A 25,573-nucleotide genomic window follows, 5' to 3' on the forward strand; every position below is an offset into this window, starting at 1 on the left:
AGATAATATATTTGACTTTAACAATCAGCCTCACCTGTTTTTCTTCTCTTTCTTTTCACTAAATGGCCGAATATGACTTCACTGGCCAATATCACTTTTCTATAGTGGTGGTGAGAAATGCTTTTGTTACTTCTTCTGCTACCCCAATATATGGCACATAAGAGTTTTGTTTCTGTTGCTCATAGCATTGAAAATTGACACAAAGCAACTACAGTATGTACACAAGAAGTGGACGTTTATACCTGAAGGCCGTGACCACAGTTATGGAGCCATAGGATTGGTATTTTTGCTGTCAGAGCCAGAAGTGACCATTTTTGGCTGAGAGGGCTAAGCTAACAGCTAACACTAGCGTATGTTAGGCATACTAGGTATGCTACAAGCGTACTGGGTATGCTAATTGTTGCTAGCAAAACTAACACACTTCCTGAAAACCCAAACATTGAATAACAGCTGCAGGCTACACAAGGCATATTCCAGGTGATGACTGAGTTCAAGAACGCATCAAGGAAAAGTTGAGAGTGAGTGAGTGATAAGTAGGATAATTTTCTCATAGACTTCCATAAAGTTGGGCTTCAGGGCCTTTGTCCACTAACTATGTCCACTAACTGGCAGCGTCCACGACAATTTCAATTTCAGAGCGCTTCTCATCGGCGCTTACTGTTGCATGGTTACAAAAGTTGTCTGGCTGCACCTCCGCTTCCCTTGGTAGGGACCGTTAAGTCTATTTAATATCGCTCTGTATGCTTTATGTTTGCTTTTATTCAAGGATATTTTGCAAAGAAAACATAAACAATGTAAAGGAATGTCCTGCATTAGCAGCAGCTCTAGACCTGGAAATTGTACCCTCGAAAAACCACCGCCATTGTTGTTGACAAAGTTATCACAAGTCTCGCCCCTTCTTGATTTTGATTGGTCGGTGAGGGAGAATTGACAAACACTGCAGTGTCCAAAAAGTACTGAACTATGTTCAACTGAGAGTGCAGTGAGCTCAGTGACAAAAAACAGCTGACACATTGATTTTGTGTAGAAAATAGGTGCTGCCAGGGCAAAAAGGCTGTTAGTGGACACAGGCCTTCATTGTGCGACCAGTGGAGATGCCCCCTTGTGGCCACTAAGAAGACATCGTATATACAGCCTACTGTATGAGAGCAACATGTCTTTTTGGAAGAGGTTTTTTCTCCATTACTTTGGATAATCCACCAACAATGCCTCAATAGATCTATATTTCTATATAACACTCAGTAAAAAAGCATTTAAGCTTGTGTGTTGTCCAGAGTGAAAGAGCAGTTCTTTAAAAATAGATGTTATTGAACCTGACTTTGTGCTTTATCTTCTTAAACTTTGCTGGTTCAACTAACAAAATAAAAGTTTCCACTCACCTTCATTGCTCTGTGGTGGAGGCGAAAATCTCAGATATCTGAAAACATGGGAGCAGAAAACCCAAACTATCTGAGAGGCTAGATACCACAGTAAGCGAGGATATGTGTATATTGTTTTGATTTGGAATTCAGATTTAAATGGTTATGAATGAATAATTACAAACCCACCACTGTCTCCAGAACAAGTACAGCACGATATCTCCTACAAAAACACAATTCAATTATCTCAAACCAGGAGTGTTTGTGACCGGTGGAGTCAAAGGGCTAATCAAACAGATCGGATTTCATCCATATCTGCAAGTAAATGGTGGATACTCTCATCCTTTGCCCTCTCCCCTATTTATTCCTCTCCATTCCTCCTCACTAGCCAACACTCCCTCCATCCCCCGTGGCAATGTGATGCGGGCAACAGTATCCGCTCTATTACAGAACCTCCAGAGATATCTGCCTTCTCAGCATGCAGCGGAGCTAGAGACGGTGAAACAGATATACACACACACACACACACAGACACACAGTGGATACCTCGGGTCTGAGATAATCAATGCCAACAGAGCCGCAGCAGATAGAGAGGGTGGAGAGAGGCAGACCCAAGGCCAAGTTCTACTCAAACAAGCAAAACCCGGAGAGAAAATACACCGAGAGAAAAGCAGAATGAGCGCTCTCACACAAAATATTTACACTTCTTTTGTCTGCGTAATTCGTTACAGTTTATTTATTGTTCATTAGCTTATTAAAACGATAACACATGCAGGAAAAGGCGCACTGTAAAAAGAGTGAAGAAAAAACTACACGGGAATATAAATAACAAAAACAATAGCATGAAAAGAATGTATAGAAGTGTTTAATTAAATTCGATATTCCTCAGTCCCTGATATATTTTTTGCAGGAAGAGCTTCATGCCAACAACAACAACAACACATGGCTCCGGCACGCTCTATTTTTAAATGGCACCCGGTGTGAGTGAGCGAGAAGAGGTGACAGTGGGAATATAAGACATCAGACTGACAGCGCTCCTACATCACACTCGCCGTCTCCGCGCTCGCTGTCAACAAAACCTCAAGGAAAAAGTGACAAGACGCGCAGGTGTCCGATGGCTATTAGTGTAAAAACTTCCTCATCTGTCAGCGAGGGGAACCGGTTAGTGAAGCAGCTGTCAATTAAAGCACCACTCATCTTGAGAGGCTCCTCACACTCAAAACACAGAGTGGATGAGAAAGACGCGAGTGACTGACGGCGGGGTTGAGTGTGTGTGTTTTATTGCCTGTCGACATTTTGGTGCAAGACCTTTAGGAACACATTCCTCATGGCAGATGTGACGTATATTTGGTAGAATGATATGAGCTAAGGGTTTGGTATTAAAAGTGCCAGAAGGCAATAGAGCAGCCAGCGGGAAGCAGGAGGGAAATGTATGCAGCAATCACGAGTAAGTCAATATCCTCAGGAAATGTGGCTTGAAATAATAAAAATGCACATATGATATCAACGTAAGTAGTCCTAATAAGCATCCTCAAACATCTGAATGATGTTCTCAAGACCATGTGGGCGTGGCTGCACATTTTGAGTGACATCACAACGTAGGTCAGACCGCCGGGGTCAGCCCTACACATGGGTCTGTATGTGAGTGAGTGAGTGAGTGAGTGAGTTCACAGCTGTAGAGAGAGAGAGTTGCGACATCACAATGGTGGAACATGGAGCATATTGAACCTCCACTGATGCGACTCTCTGTCTATACGGCTCTGGATACTTTGTTCTGGGACTAGGCGGGGCCTAGGCTCCTCCACTGCTCGTCCGCTGTCCTCACATACGTCCGCAGCGTGCACCTGCTTTCAAACACGTTGTCATCGGCCTCATAAGGAACGTCCTTGTAACACATTGCCCACAAAAGTGCACATTGACCTGATGTGGTCAGCAACAGGTCTTGTTTTTAGTGATTCTAAATCAGAGGAGGAAGCAGCCCTGAAATCCGATATTTATTTACTATGTATTTATACTTTTTTCAACGAGTTAATTGTGAGTTACAAAAATGCTTTGCTAATCATATCATAGTTAGCAGTTAGCTTAAACATGCAACATGAGCTAAGATGACCCTTTGTTCCTGAAGCTATGAATGGGATGCTCAATGATGGCTCTGTAGCGCCAGCTCTAGCTGAACTCCACCCACTGATGCACATCACCTTATGCATACACCCTTAAATACAAAGTTAGATGGTTATTGCTAATTTGGATTTCCAGAGGCCTGAAAGGATGATTTTGATTATTTGTGTTCAAACAAATGTATGTTAAGTCACTATTCTTGAGGTAAGAAAATTGTAATCAAGCCTTTGATGCCACTGATAAAAGCCCTTAGTATTTTGAATGGGGTCAGTGGCGACATTCCTCAGGGGCCAATCAATTGGGGCTAACAGTCAGTGATGCTGGCATTTCAAGTGAATGTTACTATGACCAATCCATTTTTTTAAAAGATCAACATCTCACTTTAATGAGAAAGAAAAAGAAACCATTTTGGTGCTCAAAGGAAGGCAAACAGTCCAAAAGAGGAAAGCAAAGGTCTTCGAGCAAGACAGTTACCTGTAGTTACCACTTATCGCCACAGGTGCCGCCAAAGAGCACAAAACAGAGATCCTTGAGATTGTGTCTTTAGAGATTTAACAAAACATAACCAACATAATCAAAAACAGACCAAATGCATATTTAAAAACAAGCTAACCATACATTTGTTGTGGGTAATAGCACTTCTTTTTAAGATTCATAGCACCACATTAGAGTAGAGAGGTCTGCAGAAATCTCAGTATCCAATCAATCCAATTATCAGTCCAGCTATGAATCCTGGTTCACTTCACTCACTCCAAATATATTCAGTGAGCCTGTAATGAACCAGCTCTGCTTTGAGACCACAGGGATAGAGTATTGGGGGAAAAAGCCTGGAAACTATATCCCTCTTATGTCTGTCTGAATTTTTCATGAGGAGATGCAAAACCAGAATGAAGGCTCGGTTTGCTTATGGTCAATAGACAAGTCAGATAAAATTCAGACTATGTTTCACCGTAATACACATTTATACCACCGAAAACATACTTCATGTAACATGTACAACACCAACAAACCAATGATACTTAGTCTGGATTTCAATATTGTTACTTTAACATTAACCAGAAGGCTGAAAGGACACTGAGGTCCTACTTTAATCAATTTCGAAGCCACAAAGGAGACAACCATTTTCTGTGTTTTTCTTAACAGAATTAATCTTCTTGCTGGAAAACCTAAATATACTTTTGTGGGTCGTATATAAAAGCAAACGACATTAGCGCCCTGCAGCCGAGGCACATTTGTGCATTAGGCTAGGAGAGCACACCTGTCATTCTTCTCTTACTAAACATAATGTGGCTGTAGAAAATAGATGTGGCCTCTAGTGCAGAGCAGACAAAGCTGCTCTTCATTTTTCAAAAATGTACTTCCTGAAAGGAAAAAATGTTCAGTGTAGAAGTATTTTGCTTCAGTGTCCTTGTGCATTTACCAGTACTAACCACCTTTCATCATGGACTTCACTGCTATATTAGATTCCAACATAACTCAAAGGTGAAATGTTTTTTTTAAGCCACATAAAATGGTAAAGAAAAATGTGAATAAAAGAAAGGTCACTCCTTTTGTGTTCTGCCTTAAAACAAGCGGTACAATATGAGCGGGGAAGAGACATTTCCTCTCACACATTAACAGGTGGTGTTTGTCTCATCTGACACTCTTACACACACATATTTTTGTGGTGGCAGACCAGTTGCTGACAGGTTGTCAAACAGTCAAATCAGCTGTTCATCCCTCTGACCTCAGTGACCTGGATCTATCAAGCTTACATGGCCCAGAAACAAGCAGAGTGCCCTAAGCAGCACTTCATCAGAGCAGGGTGGCAGCGCTAAAAGTCACACTAGACAGTCAGTGTGCTGAAAGAAGCTAACGAGGGAACTAGAAAAAGCTTAGAGTTCACTATTGTCAGCTAATATTAACTATCAATACATATTATAATGGGTGCATGGTGGTGCGGTGGTTAGCGCTGTTGCCTCACAACTAGAAGGTCTCTAGTTCAAACCCTGGTTTGGATGTAGTGGGCCTTTCTGTGTGGAGTTTGCATGTCCTCCCTGTGCGTGCAAGGGTTCCCTCTCCGTGTACTCCAGCTTCCTCCCACAGTCCAAAGACTCGTTAGCTTCATTGGTGACTCTAAAATTGCCCTTAGGTGTGAGTGTGAGCATGAATGCTTGTCTGTCTCTGTGTATCAGCCCTGTGATTGACTGATCAGTCCAGGGTGTACCCCGCCTCTCGCCTGAAGAAAACTGGGATAGGCTCCAGCCCCCCCACGGCCCTGTACAGGATAAGCGGTATAGATAATGGATGGATGGATGGATGGACACCTGTCTCTGGACACTGTCAGTGTTAATTCAATCTACATCAAAATTATGACGAAAAATCATTGTCACATTTTTTCCATGACGAAGACGAGATGTTGACGAGCTAAAAATAGGTCTTGGATAATTAAAAGTTAGTTTTGTTTCGTTAACGAGATGAGACGGGACTAAGATGTACTCAGAAAAAGGGGCGATTTACTCATCATTTGGCGCTTCTTCCGCACAAAAAGGGGCGATCACCGGCTGTCTGCTTCAGTCAGACTGTTAAAATGAGAAGTGATGATGAACATATACAAACACACTACTGCTGCAAATTAGGCAAGAGAGGAATGTGCAGTATGTGTTTCTGTAACTGCACGGCTTTGTTCTGTGGCTTTGCATGCGTAACGTTACGTTCCAGAAGTTTCCGTATACATACAAACAGTTAATGTAAGGTTGGATGAAAGCACTTTATCGCAGATTGAAGCTGTATTAGGCTGATGAAATAGTTTTGACTAAAAGTAGTGACTTTTTATTGACTAAAACTGGACTAAAATGTTTTGAGTTGTTGCTGACTAAAAACACAAGGGGTTAAAAAGACTAAAATGTGACTCAAAGTAATAAGCATTTTCATCTTAACACTAAGACTAAATCTAAAATAGCTGCCAAAACTAACACTGCCAGCTGTGAGAGTTCATTGATTGTGTGTATGTGTGCTTGTTAGTTTTAGATAAAGCTAGTGCAAGTGTAAAAAAGCAACAGATTCATTCTCATCATACACATATTTCAATTTGACCTTTGACCCTAAAGATGTTATTACATCGCTCTCCCAGAAACACTATATATTACATTAAACCAAAAAAAAAAAATGCAAATAATTTCAGCTGCATAATGGCAGATTTTTCATGCTTGATTGTGATAAATTGCTTGTAGATTGCTGTTATGAAAATGAGGTGAATGCTGACGTGCTTTGCATAAGTAGTGTTAAATATACGTGCGAGGAGAAGACACAGATTTATACCATGAATATAGCGTGAAGAATAAACACATATTTGGGTATAGGTGCATTATCTAGTTTAAAGTGTGGAGGGGGCATTTACATGTGTGTAAATGAATGAGAAGTCCCAGTGCTGAGGGCTATATCGCTGTGAAGATCTTTTTAATTATCTCAAGTCCCCCTTCAGTGTCTGTTTCTCAGTTTTCCTTTACCTCTCAGCTTTGCCCTCTCCTCCAGCTCCCAGCGCCTCTTCTCATGCCGTCTGTATTTGTGCGTCTTTGTTATACGTCTGCAATAGCCTTGGGAAGTCTGGGATAAAATGAGGGGAGTTTTCCACAGAGAAAAACATAGATTGAGCGAGGTCTGGCAAACAGAGGAGGAGGGCTTTATTGGCAGAGGAGGGTTTTGCATAATGAAATATTCCATCTTTTTCATATTCTATGGCATTTGAAGATAATAAACTTCCATGAATTTGAACGACGGAACAGAAGAGAGAGTCTTCCAGCAAACATGCAATGATGCTTGTAGGTACTCGTACCTGATTGCGAGGTAGTAAATTGAAGAAGGCTCTGATTCATCTGGCTGTCTCTGTCTGGCGTTATAAAAATGAGACCTTGAAAATTGGCCTTCGTGACACAGAAAAAAGGAATTTAGTTTCTGGGTGTGAACGGGAGCTGCCAGCTAAGCAAACACAGAGATAGTGAATATTAATTATTACCACATCCACACATAGCATCACAATTAATTGGAGAAATATTGGAATAGCGTATTTGTATTCTGCAATGTCAACATCACAAAAGGCCCTTGATGTTCAGAAGATAAAAGGTAAGAGAAGCACAGCCCCTTAAAGTGGCAGTGCTGCATTCAAATGCAGACGCAATGTTGGCCCTGTTTTTGTTATTTTTCAGGTGATTTTTTGGCATGTGGAACTGTGTGCAAATTCAAAATTAAAACAGTTTTGGGCAGCATCAGCACGAAAAAACAAAGACACACCCTTTTTTTTTTGCTCTCTGCCTCTCCCTACTATGCACCTTACAAAGATACACACACACATACAATTTGTATATAGTGTATATCATAATAATGAGGAACAGATCACTGGTCATCAAAGCTGTCTCTAAGCAGCTTCAACCACAGGAGCGCCATCACAAACCTGTCTGCACATTCCAAAGTATTCCCACAGGAGAGAGATGAAGCGGGGCTCCAGAAGGAGGTGGAGGAGGAGGGGGAGGAAAATGGCAGAAAGTATTGGATGCAGAACTGACAGCCAGGCATGCAGGCACAGAAAATGGTTGTAGTGCTTTGGAACTGTTCATCTCATTATTCAGCTTTCCATGGAGGCACCACTCCTCTCTCTCACTCTTTGTCCCCTATTCTGTTGCATGTTATAAATCACCACATCTGCAGCCTGTTACAGAAGATACCAGAATCCTTGGTTGTGGTTGGGTAAGTAGCAGGAACAATGCAGCGTAAACAGTGTTACTCTCCTGCTGCACAAGCAACTGCTTACATCTGTGATTCCAAATGTCTGTAACTGCTTGTCTGTAATTTCTGTGACACGCTGTATTGAGAAACTGTACAAAGTGAATGTAGCACGTCTTAGATTCCCGAGCAATGTTTCTTATTATTGACAGGCTTTTTTGTCATTTTTCATCAGCCACATTATTTATGAATGTTGTGCTGAAATGCTCAAGTTCAGAATGTAATGTTTAACCAATATTCAGTCCCAGTTTCAGTTCAGTTCTTGCTAATTTTACCAATCCCTGCACATTGTTCACGACCTTGTAATTTTGGCCAATCACCGCAAGCTTTCCGCAAATTTTCCCCACACTATACATTAAGTACATAATAATAAATCAAATACTCAATGTCACCATGTGGTCATTAATCCATGTTTCCGTGCTGAAAACTGTTAGCTGTCTACTTAGCCAATTCTGGATGCCTTGTGTTGAGTCTATTGACCAATCAGAGACTGTGTTCCTTACGTTCCACCAACCAGAGGCTCTGTTACAAATGTGAGTCACTACTGATCTCACATTACACTACTATGAGTTTGTACAGTGAGATAGTAATCCCCACCTCTTATCAATGCTTTTATACTGCATCCGAAATAATGAGTAGAAGAGTGCAAATGTAATAAATAACCTGTAGATTCTCCCTTGCGCATATGGATAGCATTATAATTTGCATTCGCACTGAGAAATGAGCATTTCATGACAATTTATTTCAAATTCATTCAACTTTTACACATTTAATTGGTGGCTTGTCACAGAAATCTACCGTAATTGATGTAGGAATATAAACACCTTGCTCAGCAAATGGATGGCTTTACTGGCGTGTTTGTCCCAGTTGCTTGAAGTGGATGTGTAATGTGTTACACAGATATAAAAGCCTTAAACCATAGCAACTTGAAATTGCATCTTTTTTAAAAAGCTGCTGCAAAATCAGGCATTTAATCAGCCACAAGATAAAACTGGGGGAATTAATATTCATCACTATGCAGACGATATGATGCTTTCCCTCTCAGGTACACTAATTTTAGCTCATTGGCAACATACCTGTTTAACCCAGTCGATATTTGTTTGTTTACATGCACAACAAACTGTGATGCAGATGAAGACGTTTTCATGTTTGTTTGCAAAGACGAAGAATTGAATAGGAAAGCTAACGTGGGTTGTTTGTGGCGACTGTTTGGGCTGCTGTCTGGCTATCATTGTGACTATTGTGATGGAATAGTGACGTTCCACCTTTATGAAAATGCTGTTTAATTTAAGTGATTGGCTGGCTGTACGGGAATAAAAGTTCACTCTGTGTAGACTGAGAATAAACAGTATACATATATCATAGTCTGTATGGAAATAGATGAGAAAATGAACCTACTTCTCAGTTGATTTATAACCTCAGTCAGCATTTTTGTAATGAGCTAAAGGGATTCTTACAGGCTTGATTTAATAAGAAAAGAATTACAGTTAACTTTAACCAGTTGATATGATCACACACATGCTGAAAAGGTTTGGTTTATAAAATCTGACATGAGGTTAAAATGAAGAACCGAGACAACCTTTGACTCTAGAGGAAGATATTAACCCTTAGCGCAGATCTATCTGGTGGATGCTGTTGACTGTGGCGTTTTGGAGTGACAGACAAAGCCTGGGTAAGGCTAATATCTCAGCAAACGCACCACCATCCCTCTTCTCTCTGTGACAGCAGGATTATTCAACCATGCTGTAAGCCCTTAATACTTCCACACTGACAAATTCACGAGTAAAATATAGGGCACACTAGACATTTCACAGCTTATGTCAGTACACGGTTTGCTGCAAGTTGTAACTTGATGATGGGTTTTCACTGCTAATTAATTTCAGTTGTTAGAATCACTTCTGCAGCTAAGTACATGAGTGCTGGTTATTTAGCCCTCCGGGGAAGTTTCTCTCACCATGTTACCAATCAGCAAATGAGTGATTAAATGCGCATGACATCAGAGTAACCTGACGCAGCAAGCATTGGAGTTTGATGGGGAAATGTGGCTGCATTACTGCTTCAAGGCTGCAGGGAAATGCAACCACCACTGAGGTCCAAAGGGAAATGGGCTGAGCTAAACAGCGTCTCCCCAGCAACCAAAGCCCAATAAAGAGGAGAAAAAATTGGATGGATACCCCAAGCATATGGTTAATGTCACCCATATTTTGGCACGCAGGAGAACACTGTACACAATAGTCTATCTTCAACACACAGATTTGTTGATTTGACTCTCCCAGGCTGCTTCTCCCCCCCCGTGGCACGTCTGTCTCCCCTTGTCAGCAACATATTCTCCACAGATAAGCACAAAAAGTGGGGGAGAAAACATGCACACACAAACACATTTACACACACACATGGTCAATAAAGAAGGCTGCATCTGTCTGTAATGTAGACAGTGCAGATAATTCACAATGCCTGCCAGCTTATTATCACACATAAACATTTATTTTATTCTCTTCTCAAGGCTAAAACAGATCTCTATTGTGGAAAAAAGCTTCTTTTGAAAGTGGAAAAAATGACAAAGGAAGTGATAATTAATGGTATCATTCAAAAATCTGCCAAAAGGACGTGAAGTCAGTCCTTCCCCGTCAAAGTAAGAGTTGACACAAACAATCCCGACACAAGAAAAGGGAACAGTTTTGCATTCTGATATCATTGCCACACACCCAGAAGCCATATGGTCTCTATCAGAAGCTCCTGACTGCTTCCCCCTCTTCTCTCCCTTCACCGTGCCGCTGCAAGCCAAACAAACTCTCTCCCTACGTTTCTGACACTCTGGCACAAATCAGGCTCTTGGAACCGCCGAGCCTACGGGGAATATAGCGACTAAAATTGTTTAGACAATACTTGCAGTGCACTCGCCCCAGTCTCCAGCCTGTAAACAAAAACCAGCTGTCCCCTGAGTGTGATACTTATTCACTGACTGATCTAACCGTAGGGAGAGAACAAGGGAGCGGAAAACAGGATGAGGAACAAGAGGCTGTAGCGCGGCACTCACAGGCTGTCACAGCCAATTGGAAATAAACACTGATATGTGACTTTGTGGCGGTGGATGAAGAGCAGTTACAATGTGTCGGTGTTTGTCAATCAAATAATATCGCTCCTCATCCATATGGGGAAAAATGACAACTTTTCCTGAGACATAACGCTCTACTGCCACTTAGGATCCTTTATCGGTTTATCCCGAGTGACTACAGCAGGATGTTGTCAGCGGCGGTGACAGCCATTTGAAGAGAGGAGCCATTAGTTAATGGATAGGGGCAAGCAGAGGGGGAACCTGACCTCTGAGAATCCGCCTCTCTCCTTGCTGCTTCCTACGTCTCCCGCACTCGCTCGCTTCCAGAATAACATTACAATCAAAGAGGAGCGGACAGGCAGAAGAGACCAGGGGTCCCACCTTGAGCTGTCAATCTCACAGTCTGACTGAGCCGCGCATATCCCATGATCCACTTCAGAGAGTATGTTGTTACAGAGAACATGTCTGTCATGTTAATGCATTCATGTGATTACCACAAACCATCACACGGCTCCCACTGGCTTTCTCTTTTAAAGATATGAAAAGAAAACAAAAGTGAATACATTTAGAGCGATGAAATATGAACACAGTGTGGAGAGGAAATGTTTATATGATTTATCCAAGCATAGATTCATGTGTGCCCAGTGGAGATCTGGTTTTTAAGTGGATTTGTGCACTAATAAACAATACAAGTCTGTTTATTCTGTTGTATTACTGTTGGCTATCATGATTTATACTGGGAACCCTCTAGCCTTTTTTTTTAGCCAGACTACACGAGAGATTTTTAAACATGAAGGATGAAAAAAGAGTTAAAATAAGAAACATTTAGGTTTCTTCCTGTGCTGTCTATGCAGTGCACAGAGTGTAATACATGAATATATTGTATGTTTGTTACCTGAAATACGGTAGGTGTGTATCGACACATATCTGTGTCTTTATTTGCATACTGTACGTCGCAAAGATTTCTGTATTCAGATTCTTACCAAAAGTCGGCAGTCCACCGGAAGCTTTTAGTCTAAATCAAGTCTAGAGTGCTTCATTTTTATGTTTTCTCCTGCCATTTATAACACTATAAATGTGTACATCTTACCTAGTTTACACCATGTACGTAATTATAGCAAATACTGAATTATGATGGGGCGCTGGTTTAGCCCAGTGAGCACAAGCTGGGATTTCAACGTTGAAATTTGGTTGAAAAGAGGGTGAAATCAGATCAGAACGTCTAAGACGCATTTTCCATTTTTCAACTCAGCTACGGCGTCAACGTGTCAGAAACACATTATCGTTTTATAATTAAGCTAAGCTAAGAAAGGGTGGATTAAATCCGGTCTCCACAAAGACGTTATTGCAACGCATTTTTTTTTCATACAAAAATAAATAAAACACGCCGTTTTATGGGCTGGTGATGTTAACAACAAGGTTCAGAGACGTTGTCAAGGGAGCAGTTTTAAACATTCCCCACAGAAGACGAAAAAATAAGACTGCCCAGGTACTTGGGCTGTGCAGCTCAGCTTCATTACCACCTGGCGGAAACACATACTTTGGAAGACCCTGGTGGCCAACGGTGATGAGCGCTAACCTTAAATGCAATCCAACTCCACCTATGTGTGCAAAAAGCTATGCGACTTGAAAATTGACGTTTAAACTGGTCTAAACATGAATGTTTAATCAATGTCTTCAAATAGTCATCTTTTAAACGTCCATTCAACGGAAAAATGCTCGCTAGGTACAATGAGGTAACTCATTTTATCAACTCATAAACCTTTTTTAAAAAGTGATCATGCATGTAATTGGATAAGTGCAGATTAAAAACAAGTAAGGTACAAAAGCAGGTGGTGTAAAGTATCTAGAATTTTAAGAACAGCTATTGTTAATAATCAGACAATGTTGTTTCACCATTTGGACCGTTTGAGACAGTCCCTAACTTCAGAGGCTGTAGGATTCTGGATTCTGTTCATATTCATTCTGACCATGTTATCTGCCCACTTCCTTATAATGTATTTGTTTCCTTTAGTATATACAGCCTATAATGTTAGGATTTATGTTTTCTTTTGGCTTTGGCAGATGTGTCTTGTAATTCAATGTCTGATTGGACAAATATATCTGTGTGACATGTAAATAAAAAATCTCCATGGAACAACAGAAGAATCAGAGGGGATGTCTCTTTTCTCTTTATGTATTGACGTCATCTGACTGTATCGTAGTCTTTTCCTGTGGCTCATTACTGCATCGCTGCACTGTTGTGTTCTAACCTTTAGCCCTGCCACTAGTCCCTCTTTCTTCCAGCAAATGGCAGCGTCCAATTAGCTTAAGAAAATCATTTATTCCTCTCCCTTACTGAACCTAAAAACAGGTCTACTATCCAATAACCTTTCGAGTACACAGGCTGTGACTTTGGCTTCACCTCAATAAAGCGCTCCATGATTGAATCAAGTGGCTGAGGTCAATAGGACATATGTTCATTTCCCAGGGTCCTCTAGGGTCCCTGTAGGGAGGAAAAAAATATGCTGAGTGTCTTCTGTGACATTTATTGGATAGGAATGAAGTTATATGTCTTTTTTCCCTTTTTTTTCTCCACATTTCATCTCTTTCGCTTTCAGAAAGGGCTCCGCTACTCGCCGTATGTGTGTGTCTGTGAGCGTGTAGTGTGTGCTCGCACAGTATTCCGACCCCGTGGTCACGCTTCAGGCACCAGCACATACTACATCTGTCACTGTCTCTACCACGTCACCTCAATTTTCTCCAAACAAGTTTCACTTCTGTGCCTTGAAGGACAGACACTTCTTCCTCTCTCACTTCTGTGCCCGTCTGTCTCTGTCACTCCTTCGCTGCTTCCATCTCTTTACATCTGTCAGCCTGTCTTTTGTCAGCCGTCTCCTCACTTTTCATCATCTCTCCTTTATTTCACTTAAAACATAGTGGAATAAGAAAACATTATTATGCAGGAAACTCAATTTGGAATTGAGTTAAGGCTTTTATAAGTCATTAGCTTCCCTGTAGCTTTCACAAATTACTTGTGGACAAGAGAAGAAATCATTAATACTCTGTGGGATTCTTGTCAATGTGCCGCAGTGTTTTCCCTTCCTCAGTAGGTGAGTCCATGAACTCATCATATTATATATAAAGTGACAAGATTTCCATGACAGGCAATCATGTAAATTAACTACGATTATTAAACGTGTATTTTTAGGGCAGCTTATCTGAATAACAAAGATGATGTCATGTCTTCAGTGCACTAGAAGACACGCCTTTTATGAACACAAAGAATTAGGATTTATATAATGGATACTATAGCATAGCATACTTCTGCCTATTGTAAAACTAGTAGGCTACACCACATATCTAATAGTAAATATATATTGATTTTGGACCATAAATTGGTTTTGTATTTGTTGCTGTAGTGATCTAAAAGATTCGGTGTAGAATGCTACAATTTGAAATTCCTCTGATACTGGGTTATCGGGTGTTAGCATGCTAGTCAATGAACTCATCTAATAACACAATTTATTTGCCCCGTAAAAATGTGTTTGGCTCTTTTCTAAATCCTTAGCATACACAGTAAAAATACATATGAAGGCTGCCACTAGCAGCGACTGTTTTAGAGCTGCAAACAACAGTTAGCTGCTAGCTGGGAGTGTAACGTTAGTTAAGCTAACAGAACTTTAGCAAAATCAGTGTTCCACAAATTGTTAAGGCTGCATTTAAACTAAAATAATGTTAACATAATAAAAACCAGTAAAAACAGAAAGTAAAGTTTCATGTTAAAACTGCTTAATGTTGCTTTTCTCCAAGCTCTTCAACTGACATTGGACATGACGCTGCCGCTAATGCTAACTTAGTTTGTTTCTAGGCGGTTAGCTTGTTTTTTCACTAGATTCCTTTGGTGTACTGAGCAAGGTCATACAACACTAATAGCAATTACTTGATATCCATACAGGGTTTGAAATATAAAACTGTTTAATAATAATCCTAATAATATGTTTATTCTTTTTGCACTAGTATCCAAAGAGCATTCAGTGCAGCAAATACTTAAGTCTAAGTATCTGAATCAGTTTCTAAATATCCCAAAAATTCTGGAAAACCCTTGTATAGTTGTAAAAGGAAAACTTTTTTTAAATAAAACTTTTTAGCTTGATGACGATGTCTATTTTATATTATCCCCGTGTTTTTATCAGTGTGAAAATGCTCAAAACTGATCATATTGAATGACAGCCCCAACAAGACTAAACACTGTGTTTTGGAGTCAGTTCACCTTGCGAATAAATGGGAGAAAATTTGCTTTATTTCAGTTTTCAAGGGCTTTTCAATACATATGTGGTAGTGGCACATACTCCTTTTTTTTTGTATATTTGGGCGTGGTCACACTCATCCCTGGCTGTGATTACAGAGTAGCATATGGGTCTTACATAGCAATTTATGATGCAGTTATAATTCACTTATAAAAATGTGCCTATGATGCACCCATTACAGCATAGCACATGACGTTACCATAATTGCACGGCTGTTCAGACTCACTTCAAATTCTTTATTCTGGTCCATGATTGCCATCCATAATTTTGCACTATTATTAGAATATCCTCACACAGTATTTTGATGGGCATGTGATGATACTTTATATGTGAGCGCAGGCATTTTGTCAAAGCAAAGTATTTTAAAAACTGTTGCGTTGTGCATCACGCTCCAGCTCCAAATGCAACCACATTTGAAATAATGTTCCTTTCTGTCGAAGCAACATTTAAGCAATTAAAACCTTATGCAACATTAACAACTTTCACCTTAACAAGACAAGACAAATGATCTCACCCCTTGATCTATTGACAGAGTCAGGGCAATCCTCCTTTTAACACTCCCTCGCTCCTCAGTCCTCTTCTAAACTCCCTAACTCAGCAGCATTTGCCGAAGGGGGTACTGTTTTACAATCCAGCCTCGGGATGACCCATGAATCTGTGTGACCTCTGAAGGATGAAGCAGGGAGACATAACTCATCAAGTCAGCTTCAACAAGTCCTCTCTGTATTCCCCCCTTCGACCTTAAAACCTGACAGTAAATTTAGAGAACTCCAAGTGATAAACTCTCCCCCTTGAGGCCTGAGCTTCTCAGGGTTGGAGTGCTGATCCAGCATTACCCAGATACCATTTGACCATCTCTTTCATTATAATTCAAAAGGTGAAACGGATACCAGAGGGGTATTATTATTCTAAAACCTTTGCAAAATATCTGCCCTGGAGACCAAGCCTAGGGTAGAGCTGTGCAAGCTGACGCAGCTGAGCGGAGCAGGGGGATCTGCAGTAAAGGCAGGGGAGGTTTGCAGGGTGTGGGGTCACGGCTGTGGTTGTTAACCCTTGTCACTAACACTTCCTTCTTTCAGCGCATTCTTTACTCGTGTTGTTCACCAGATACAAGTGTTTTTGGACTTGCAGAACCTCCACAGGGATTCACAGGCCATCTGCTATTCTGATGGTCGTAAGCCTTGACCTTTGCCCTCTGCCCTCTGCCTTCATTCCAACACTCTAACTAACATATATATACACACACACATATGTTTGGTTGCTGCATCGAGCCTGACAGATTCCTGTCAGAGACACACTGCAGTGAAAGGTTGTTTAACCGGCAATACCAAACAGTTGACACTGGAAACCCTGCGATTCAGCGAGTTGACACTGTCACCTGTTGGGAGCACACTCAGCACTTGTTTAAACCTGAGGACTGAATCAGACACACAGCTGCTGCATGTCTGACAGGTGGGTCGCGTAATGAACCTCCACCTGTCTGTCAACCATAAAAATGACTCGTATTGGAACAAAAGTGACAAAACAATGCAGGCATCTAGAGTTAGATGTAATGTTTCATGTTCAATTAGATCTATTTAATTGGTTGGATTAAAAGTGTTAAGATTACAGTGGCCAATAAGGGCAAACGCACTGTGACTATAGTGGCTATAGCGGGGCCTCACTGACTACTGTGCAAAAACACAAGCTTATAACATTAACAAAAAAAAACTAAACAATTTTAGTCCCTTATTTTGGTGAGACTGGATCTAATAGAGGAACCGTCAGCTGTCATTAGCTGTCAGCTAATTAGCTTAGTTAGCAGAGCAGCTAGCAGTTCTATTAGCTCACGCTCCCTGGTGTTGGACATTTAAAAGCCAGGGGAGTGACAGAGTTCACACCTTTAACTAGCACAGGAGCTTTGACTGCTGCTATATTTGCAGCTAGTTTGCGGTAAATGCATTTCTTCCAGCTTTCTGCAGCACTTTTCTTCATTTGCAGCACATTTCCTTTGTTGTATTTGTTTTGGATTTTTGTATGTGTTTTGGTTTCATTTCTACTTCGCATCCTGTTTCTCCAAGTCGAAATCTTTTAGCCATTGCAGCAAGTTTGCCCCTGACAGCCACCATAGACTACACTCGATCTACAGAAAACTTATCAATGACTCTAATACTAAAATTAAATTAAAAATGTAGTTTTTCCAAACACATTTGTTGCTCTTCTTGCTTCTCCAAGATTTTATTTACGAGATTTTCTAAAGGTTATATAGAGGACTTTAACATGTTCAAACAGCTGCTTACGTTCTTTGATGATAGGCATTAAAATCTTTGCTATCATCCTGCACATTGAGGGATTGCAAAATCAATTAAAATGTTGAAAAGAGCTCAGACAGTTATCATCTGGACATCTGCTAACTATGCCTGGGTATGAGAGATAGCATATTGGTTATTCTTGCTCTTAAGTTTAGCAGTCTGGACTTATGTTTGACTGGTGCTATTTATGTGTAAGGTGCAGCTGATGACGATCAACTTGAGAGTGGGTGCATGTGTAGTAACATTCATACACACAAACAGGACTTACTGGCTACTTCCAGCGATGCATTGTGACTGATGGCCTGGCCCAGATAGTTTCGGGCCACGCACACGTAGCTGCCATCGTCGGGTTTGCTCCGCCGTCCGTGGACGATGCGCAGGAAGAAGAGGGACCCGCTGGGCAGCAGCATGCGGTGGGAGCGGGGGTTGTCGCGGTCCGTCTCGACGCGCTCCCCGTCTTTGTACCATTCCACCGTAGGGGTCGGGCGGCCCTCTGCCTTGCAGTTGAGAGTGGCTGGTTCCCCTTTGGACACAATGAGGTCAGAGGGGTGCTCCACGATGCGGGGAGGGGAGTCTTCCTGGCGGAGACGAGACCCTGGAGAGGAAGAGGGGTGACAAAACAAGCAAGAGAGTTATTCTCAGCCGTATTAGATATATGAGACTTTGTGTTTATGTCAGAAGCATACAAAAACAAACAACACAAAGAGCCATAGCCAAATTCATCAAATAATCCTTCAATGCAATAAAGAGTAGCACTAATCAAAACAGCAGCAGCTCTAAAGGAATTAGACACGGCACATTATTATTCCTGTGCAAGTGCCCCGTATTAACAATAATCCAGTTTGACAATATAATTACTTCACAATTGCATGTCGCTCTTAAAATGTTTTGCTTTTGTTTCAGCAGTTGGAACCCCACCAGGCATTGTAAATTAAAAAACAGTGCTGACATGTTTAAAATCATCAGGAAGTAATATCTTTCAGAACACGTCTCGCCGTAAAACATGCAAAGACATTTATTTACAGCTTCAAGGCTGAATTATAGAGGGATTAAAGCGTTATCTGTGCTTCCACCGACAAAGTACTATAGACAATGTCCATGTTCACTTCACTGATTTAAATATACAACTGTGTTAAATAAGTCTGAAACTTCCTCTACTAAGCCTTAAAGTACAAGAAAGGCATGAAACATATTATGACTCTATCACGCCGAACCTTATGAAGGAACAGGGACATAAATAAGCCCTGTTATTCTGAACAAAACAGAAAGGAAACCCATTCTCAAAATGAGCCATCACTCTGTCTCACTCCTCCACCCCGCCAGAGTATACATCCATTTATTCTCCATACATGCTCACCATTTGGAGCCAATTTCCCCACAGCCCTCTGAAATCCTTAAAGCAGCCGCAGAAACACGAATCAATACCTCCAAACATGCCCACACTAACAACCCAAAAATCACCTCTAATACCTGATACATTGTTGAGACGTCAATCATGCCACTGTGCTCAAAGAAACTGTGTTACAATGAGTCCCTGTGAGGCCGAGGACAAAGCAAACCACCTTAATGAGATCCAGGTACACAACTGAAAAACCTTGTACATCTTACATTCCCTCCATCGCTTCCCAATCCCCCCAACGCAGTCAAGCCAGCACACTTCTCACCCCGTCCACACATATTCTCTCTCCTTTTCTCTAGCCAGTATTAGACATGCTACAAAAAAACTGCTGCAGAAGAATCTTGCAGAATCTAGATCAGATTCAAAGTCACCTTTAATCCTGAAAAAAATAATGGGAAAAGTAGTCCTTAAAAACTGCTAAAAACACAATAAAGAGTGTAAGTGGGAAGACACAGGAAGGATGGAGAAAACATGGCATTAATGTGAGCCATGCAACCGCTGTTTACCTGTTTTATTGCTGTGGGAACACTTTTCTGGCCTTTCATGCTGCTGCAAACACCAGCTAACACAGCCTTCAGCCGGTCACGCTTTAATGTGCCAATGGCCCTGTAAAGCAGATAATCACCAGCGTGCTACAGAGTGATGAGCTCCTACACTCCCGCTGCAACCAATAAATCGCACACAGACAAGTGTTTAGCCAGATAGATAACAGCTCACACGTCGTGAAACGAGCGAGAATTTGATCCACGGGGTGCTGTTGTACAAATCTACATTTACTGTCATTCCTAAGAGCTTATAAAGGAAAATGTGATGTAGTTAAAGAGGAACAATACAACTTCAGCACTTACACAAAAAGCCAGGATTAATAGGTGTTTGATAAGTGTGCAAGCTTATCATTAAAAGTCATTAAATAGGTATGCTGACATGTGCATGTTCTGCATCCAAGAGCTCCGTATTACCTGAAAGGCTGCAGTCTGATTAGAGTGCTGAGAGAAGCCCTCCCACTGCCTCACTACTTCACTGTTTTTCTTTCGCTTTTTACTTGCTTCCTTTGTCTCCTCTTTCTTTTATGCCGTCAAGTTGTCGACCTAGCTAAAAGTGCATATGCTAATGACTGAAAAAACAAGTTGACAACAATTGTATGACAAGGCATGCTACTTAACCACCTAAAAGGTTCCTGTCCAAGGACAGCAACTTCAGCACCTTTTAACAAAGCACTAGCAGACTTTTCTTTATGCTAGCAAAGTGCAATTGTAGCTTAAAGGTCTGGAATAATAACCCTTTATTTAGTGTTCACACTATTTCACACTTAATAAGAGCTATCTCAAAGTGCAGTTCAAATTGATTAAAATGAACAAGTTCACGTTCATTTATTGTTGTTGTTTTATTAGCTGCACTGTGCTACTCTCTTTCAGTAGTAGAAATTATTTCTTGTAGTCATCATTCACTCCCAGATATTTCCCAAGGGTGGCCAGATGCTTCAACTCAATGTGTCGCTTCAAATTCGTTGCTGATGTGTCTGACGTTCTGACATTTTTGTTTTTTGGACCTGGCAGCACAATTTGCATAAAAATTTGAGATTTTTCCAGTTGGAATCTGTACTGATTTTTCTATACAACTCCTTCAAATGTTCATAAGAACTGGCTTCAGCAGTACCGGTAGCTGCATTGTCTGAATTGCTAGCAGCATTAGCCATGCCGGATGCATGCCGGGTGCCGTAAATCTGACTTCTGCAGCCGTGCAACACAGTGCTCGGCAACTCTCTGTACTTCTCGTGAGCAGTCGGTTACTGTCTTCAGAGTGCACTAAGCTGACGTTTTCGTCCATGAGTTGCAAATTGATTTGTTCACTTCACCATTCACCAAAAATATGAGCATGTTCAAAAAATGAGCTCAATTAGCATGTTCAGGTGCAACATTGGTAGAGACCAAATCAAATCAAATTACAACAAAACACATTTTCTCTATTACCCCTGGTATACCTAGCCATGCATGTAGAATGGAATTTATTTGTCTAGGTTTTGAGATATGCCTCTGAGATTTCTGGCCTCCAATATAATTGTTGAGTTAAAGAAACAAGCAAGAGTGCATCCACCCCAAAAGCTATGTAAGCCTGTGTTTTGAGCAAAATGCTAAAGTCAGCATGCTAAAAGCCTATGCTTCACAATTACAAGGCTAACATGCTGATGATTAGCTAGTAATGTTTAACAATGGTCACCATCTTAGTTTAGCATGTTAGCATGCTAACATTTAGCACAATCTGCAAAAAGGTACGACTGATGCTGATGTCATTATTTTTTAAGGTTTTTGGCCACGACTAAATAATAAGTCAGCAAACACTGAAGCTATTAGGATTTTTATTATGTGAGCACCATAGATATCTGCACCAAAGTGCTGGACTGAAAAACAGGCAACATTTTTTGTCTTGTGAGAACATAAAGTACATTGGTTGAAGCTGTGAAAGCACACAGGCAGGTTGCAGTTAGACTGTGCCCCCAGAACTGCAACAGAAAACAATGTTGCCTGAATATCAAAGACATTCCCTGTCAGATTTAATGCAGAAAGAAGTCTGAAACATTTAGAGAGTGAGGAGGGAAAAAATGTCAGCCTAAAAAACTAAACCAACCTTTAAAAGATAAAAAAGAGTCAAAACCACTCGTGCATTTCATTTAAGTAGAGTTTTAAACACTGTCTAGACATTTAAACCTACAACAGAACAATAAAAACAAGGTGGCCAGTGTTGCCCGTGTTTACACATGCTTCCTGCCTTTCCTAATTGTGTTGGGTTGATGCCGGAGGGTCCGTGCAGCTCCCTAAGCTCCCTGGCCCTACAGGAAGGCAATATCAGCCAGCCACAAGTGGGCACCCAGAAGACCCAGCTTTATCTGCAAAGGGCCAGCAGCCAGCATACAATCAGTATGCAAAACAACGTACACAGAGGGACAATGGGGTACATACATGCGCAGCAAAGGTCATTTGTAGCACCTGTGCCCCTACAAATATGTTTTTCTTCTGTCAGTCATCCCTGAGGTAGTTCTGTTGTCTTGTGAAGATCTAGACAGAGAGGGGGAGTGAAGAGCAACAAACACAAAAGAGAAAAAGAGCATGTCTGTGTTTTGTTTCAGTCTGCAAGAAAGGAGGTGGGTAGAACGTCTGTTTTCTCCACAACTGTGTGTCTCTAGAGAATCAACTAAAATGTGCACAAAGAAACCAAGTAGAAAGCCATAGTGTTTGGGAATAAGAAGGTGTTTTGTATTTTATTCAAGTAAGTTTGGTGAATATGTAACTCAGAAAAGAAGTCATGAGGGTATAAATTATAGCAGGAAAGGAGGAGGTGATAAAGGAGGAAGGTAGGTGCTTAAAAACAACAAATCACGAGCACTGAGATTATAAAAACATGTGTGAGTGACAAATACGAGTGTAATTTACCACAACGTTGGTGGTCTTGAATCGACCTACCCCAGTGTCATTTACCGTACGGTACTGTATGTATTTACAGTGCATGAAAGGAGGCTACTGTGTCTGTTTGGATCCAAACCAAAGAAATATACAGTGGAAATATCAAATAGCACTATCAAATTAGCTTGCTGCTGTGAGGCCACACTTGCTGTCAGCGCAGCATGAAAAATTACCCTTTCCAAAGGAAAAGCTCTTCACACAGGCTGACAGACAAATGGACACACACAAGAGAATGGATGCGCATGTTTCTGAAGCATCTCTTGGAGGTAATGTTTGCAACTCAAAGCCTTTAAATTCACTTCATAATGTGTCTGTAAATCTGGCTTGAAATAGTGAAAAAGCAAATGAGAGTCTCATGAAGCATCTGCTAAAATCTGTGTGAAAATACATGCCATAACTATAATCTACGCTAGCTCAAAATGAGCTCATATTGCTCTTCAGAGAGGGCGTGGCCGATAATGTTTTGATTGACATCTCCACACTGTATGTTTGAGTCGTCTGAGTCTGATCAAGAGGAGAAAGCAGAAGCACTGCCATCTGAATAATGTTCATTTCAATTGGTCACTGAAAGTTAGCAGTCATATTTAGCAGTTAGCAAACACGTGCACAGTGAGCTGAGATGCACCTGTTTGTTCTCAAAGCTAGGAAAGCCATGCTAACTGGCTAAAATATGCCGTTAGCTATTGCTACATTAAAAAGCTAAACTTCCCCTGCTGATGAACAACACTTCCTGTAGCTGAAAATAGACAAACACAGTAAACAGTCTACACTCAAAGCAATCAATACTTAGCCCACAGAGGACGCTAACGCTGTATGCAACAGTTGAGTAGCTGCGTGTGACTTTTCTTATGATTGAATTGTGGAATTTATTGCATAAAAATATGAAAGCAAAGCCACAAACTATTCCAATCGAATGCCAGGAACGTTCACAGAAACTAAATGACAATATTTGAGTACAGATTAAAACCTAGCTTCAAGTTACATAAGGCCCTAGTTAGGAACATATGAACATAAATGTCTCACTGTAGATTCCCCAATTAAACAAGTTATATAAAACAGTGGGTGACATTTATCAATGTAGAACGCAGTGGACTGTCACCCTTTGGTGCTCCTGACAGCTGTGTGACACAATTATCTTGCTCAGTGACTCTGACGCCAAGCCTGCCAAAGCCACAGTGGCGGAAATGGTAAATCTCCACCTGCGGTACAGTGGGATTACCTGTGCTCGGGTGCCAACGCCACTGTGAAGGAGCAGCAGTCGGGCACGGCTAATAACCAGTGGGAGTCTTAAGAGCGAGCAGTAAATGGAACAGCCATGTCTTGTTAAGGAAACCCTTTTGTTTCAGTCTGTTTAAGTCATTGGGTTTCTGAAGGATCAAAGTCCACATTTTTAATAGCCAGACAGAGATTTCCGGAAGCTTCTGAGTTCACAGCAGAAGTCTTGTAAGTCAAATGACACCACATGTTTGCACAGACAACTATCCAAGGCCAGATCGACAGGGCAGATTTCAAGAGGACAAAGCTAAATGAGACAATAGAAGGATTTAGAGGCTTAAAGAACATTTGAGAGACTGCCGTAACAAGTTAGACGCTGAAACAAAAGACTAAAATAGCTCCACAGAGACAGAGAGAGAAGGAAAGTTAACTGCTGAAGTTGTTTCATGTTTAAAAATGTCAGTTTAAATTAGACTGTCCAACTGTTACATGCTGTTTGCACTTTTAACCTACATACAATAAGTCTCATTTACACAAAACAGTGGATTAAGTTTGATTTTCTGCTGCAATGAATCCGTTGTCGGAATAAGAAACGAGTGCTGTCAGCGTTTCCATCCCAAAATACACTTCACAGGCCCAGGCTAGACAGCCATCTGACGCTGTGACACTTAACTCACAGCTGCAAAGTCTTAGTGTGACAAGTTGGTGATGTTATGCAAGTCTTGGTTCTGCATCACTGCTTCACCTTTGATATTTCAGCACATCTGATCATACGGAAATGTCAGCAAAACATGCGACGAACCCTCCGCTATTAGGCCAAGCTCTGACTCATGTGCATTCAAGAGAAACCGGGGATCTGTTTGGTTAAACTGCTGAAATCTTATGTTGACTGAACATTTTAAGCATAGAATTTCGTCCAGGGCTGTTATGTAACTTGTGCAATAAGCTTTACAGTATTTGGCTCATTCACAGCTGTGTGGCTGATAACATCCAATCACATTCATGCAGGTGTAGAAATAACAACCACACATTTATCACAGTTGCTCTGTTGCTTAATCACGCCAACACCATTAGATGTTCATGTATGTGTTTAAATCCACGTCACTGCTCAGAATCAGACCCCTTTCCAACAGTGTAACCATTTGCTAAAGTGGAAGTTCCTTGACCTAGACATTACAATAAGGGCTTCTTTATTAGTTCCTGTATCTTTTCCCATTTTCCACGAGCGCCTGACACATTTTGATCAGTCATCTCTCTTTTTCTTGTAATTTAATAACTTAAAAAGAAAAAGGAATAATGCCAGACCATGGATCAGAATAGGAAAACTGAAGAAAGGCTTTTGTTGCTACACGAAGGTTAAGAATAGATGTTCTATTGTTCGGTGGTCATAGTTATGTATGACCTTTAAAACAGTGGTTTTAACGTAGGCACCGAAATACATCATGTCATAAAACTTGGACATTTGAGTAAAAAGCCACATTTCTTCATTAAAGGAAAAGTTCAAAAAATAAAAAAAGAGAGAGAAGGTCAGATAAGACAATCCCTGACAACACCTGTCAGTTAATCTCTATTTACAGATTCTATATAAAAATGTAGAATCTGTGCAGGACTGGACTTTGGCGCAAGAATTGC

General features: G+C 40.9%; 1 protein-coding gene across 1 annotated transcript in view; it reads right to left on the reverse strand.

Moving 5' to 3' along the window:
• Positions 1-25,573, reverse strand: part of LOC138605613 (roundabout homolog 1-like) — a 92,480-nt gene that overhangs the window by 51,496 nt on the left and 15,411 nt on the right. Inside the window, exon 2 of the mRNA XM_069677987.1 lies at positions 18,138-18,464. Within this exon, the coding sequence (XP_069534088.1) occupies positions 18,138-18,464 (327 nt within the window). The remainder of the gene's footprint in view (positions 1-18,137; positions 18,465-25,573) is intronic.

The sequence above is a fragment of the Semicossyphus pulcher genome, unplaced genomic scaffold (assembly GCF_022749685.1).
Source record: "Semicossyphus pulcher isolate SPU_LCO1_2020_fin unplaced genomic scaffold, fSemPul1.0.p SCAF_10, whole genome shotgun sequence".
NCBI lineage: Eukaryota > Metazoa > Chordata > Actinopteri > Labriformes > Labridae > Semicossyphus > Semicossyphus pulcher.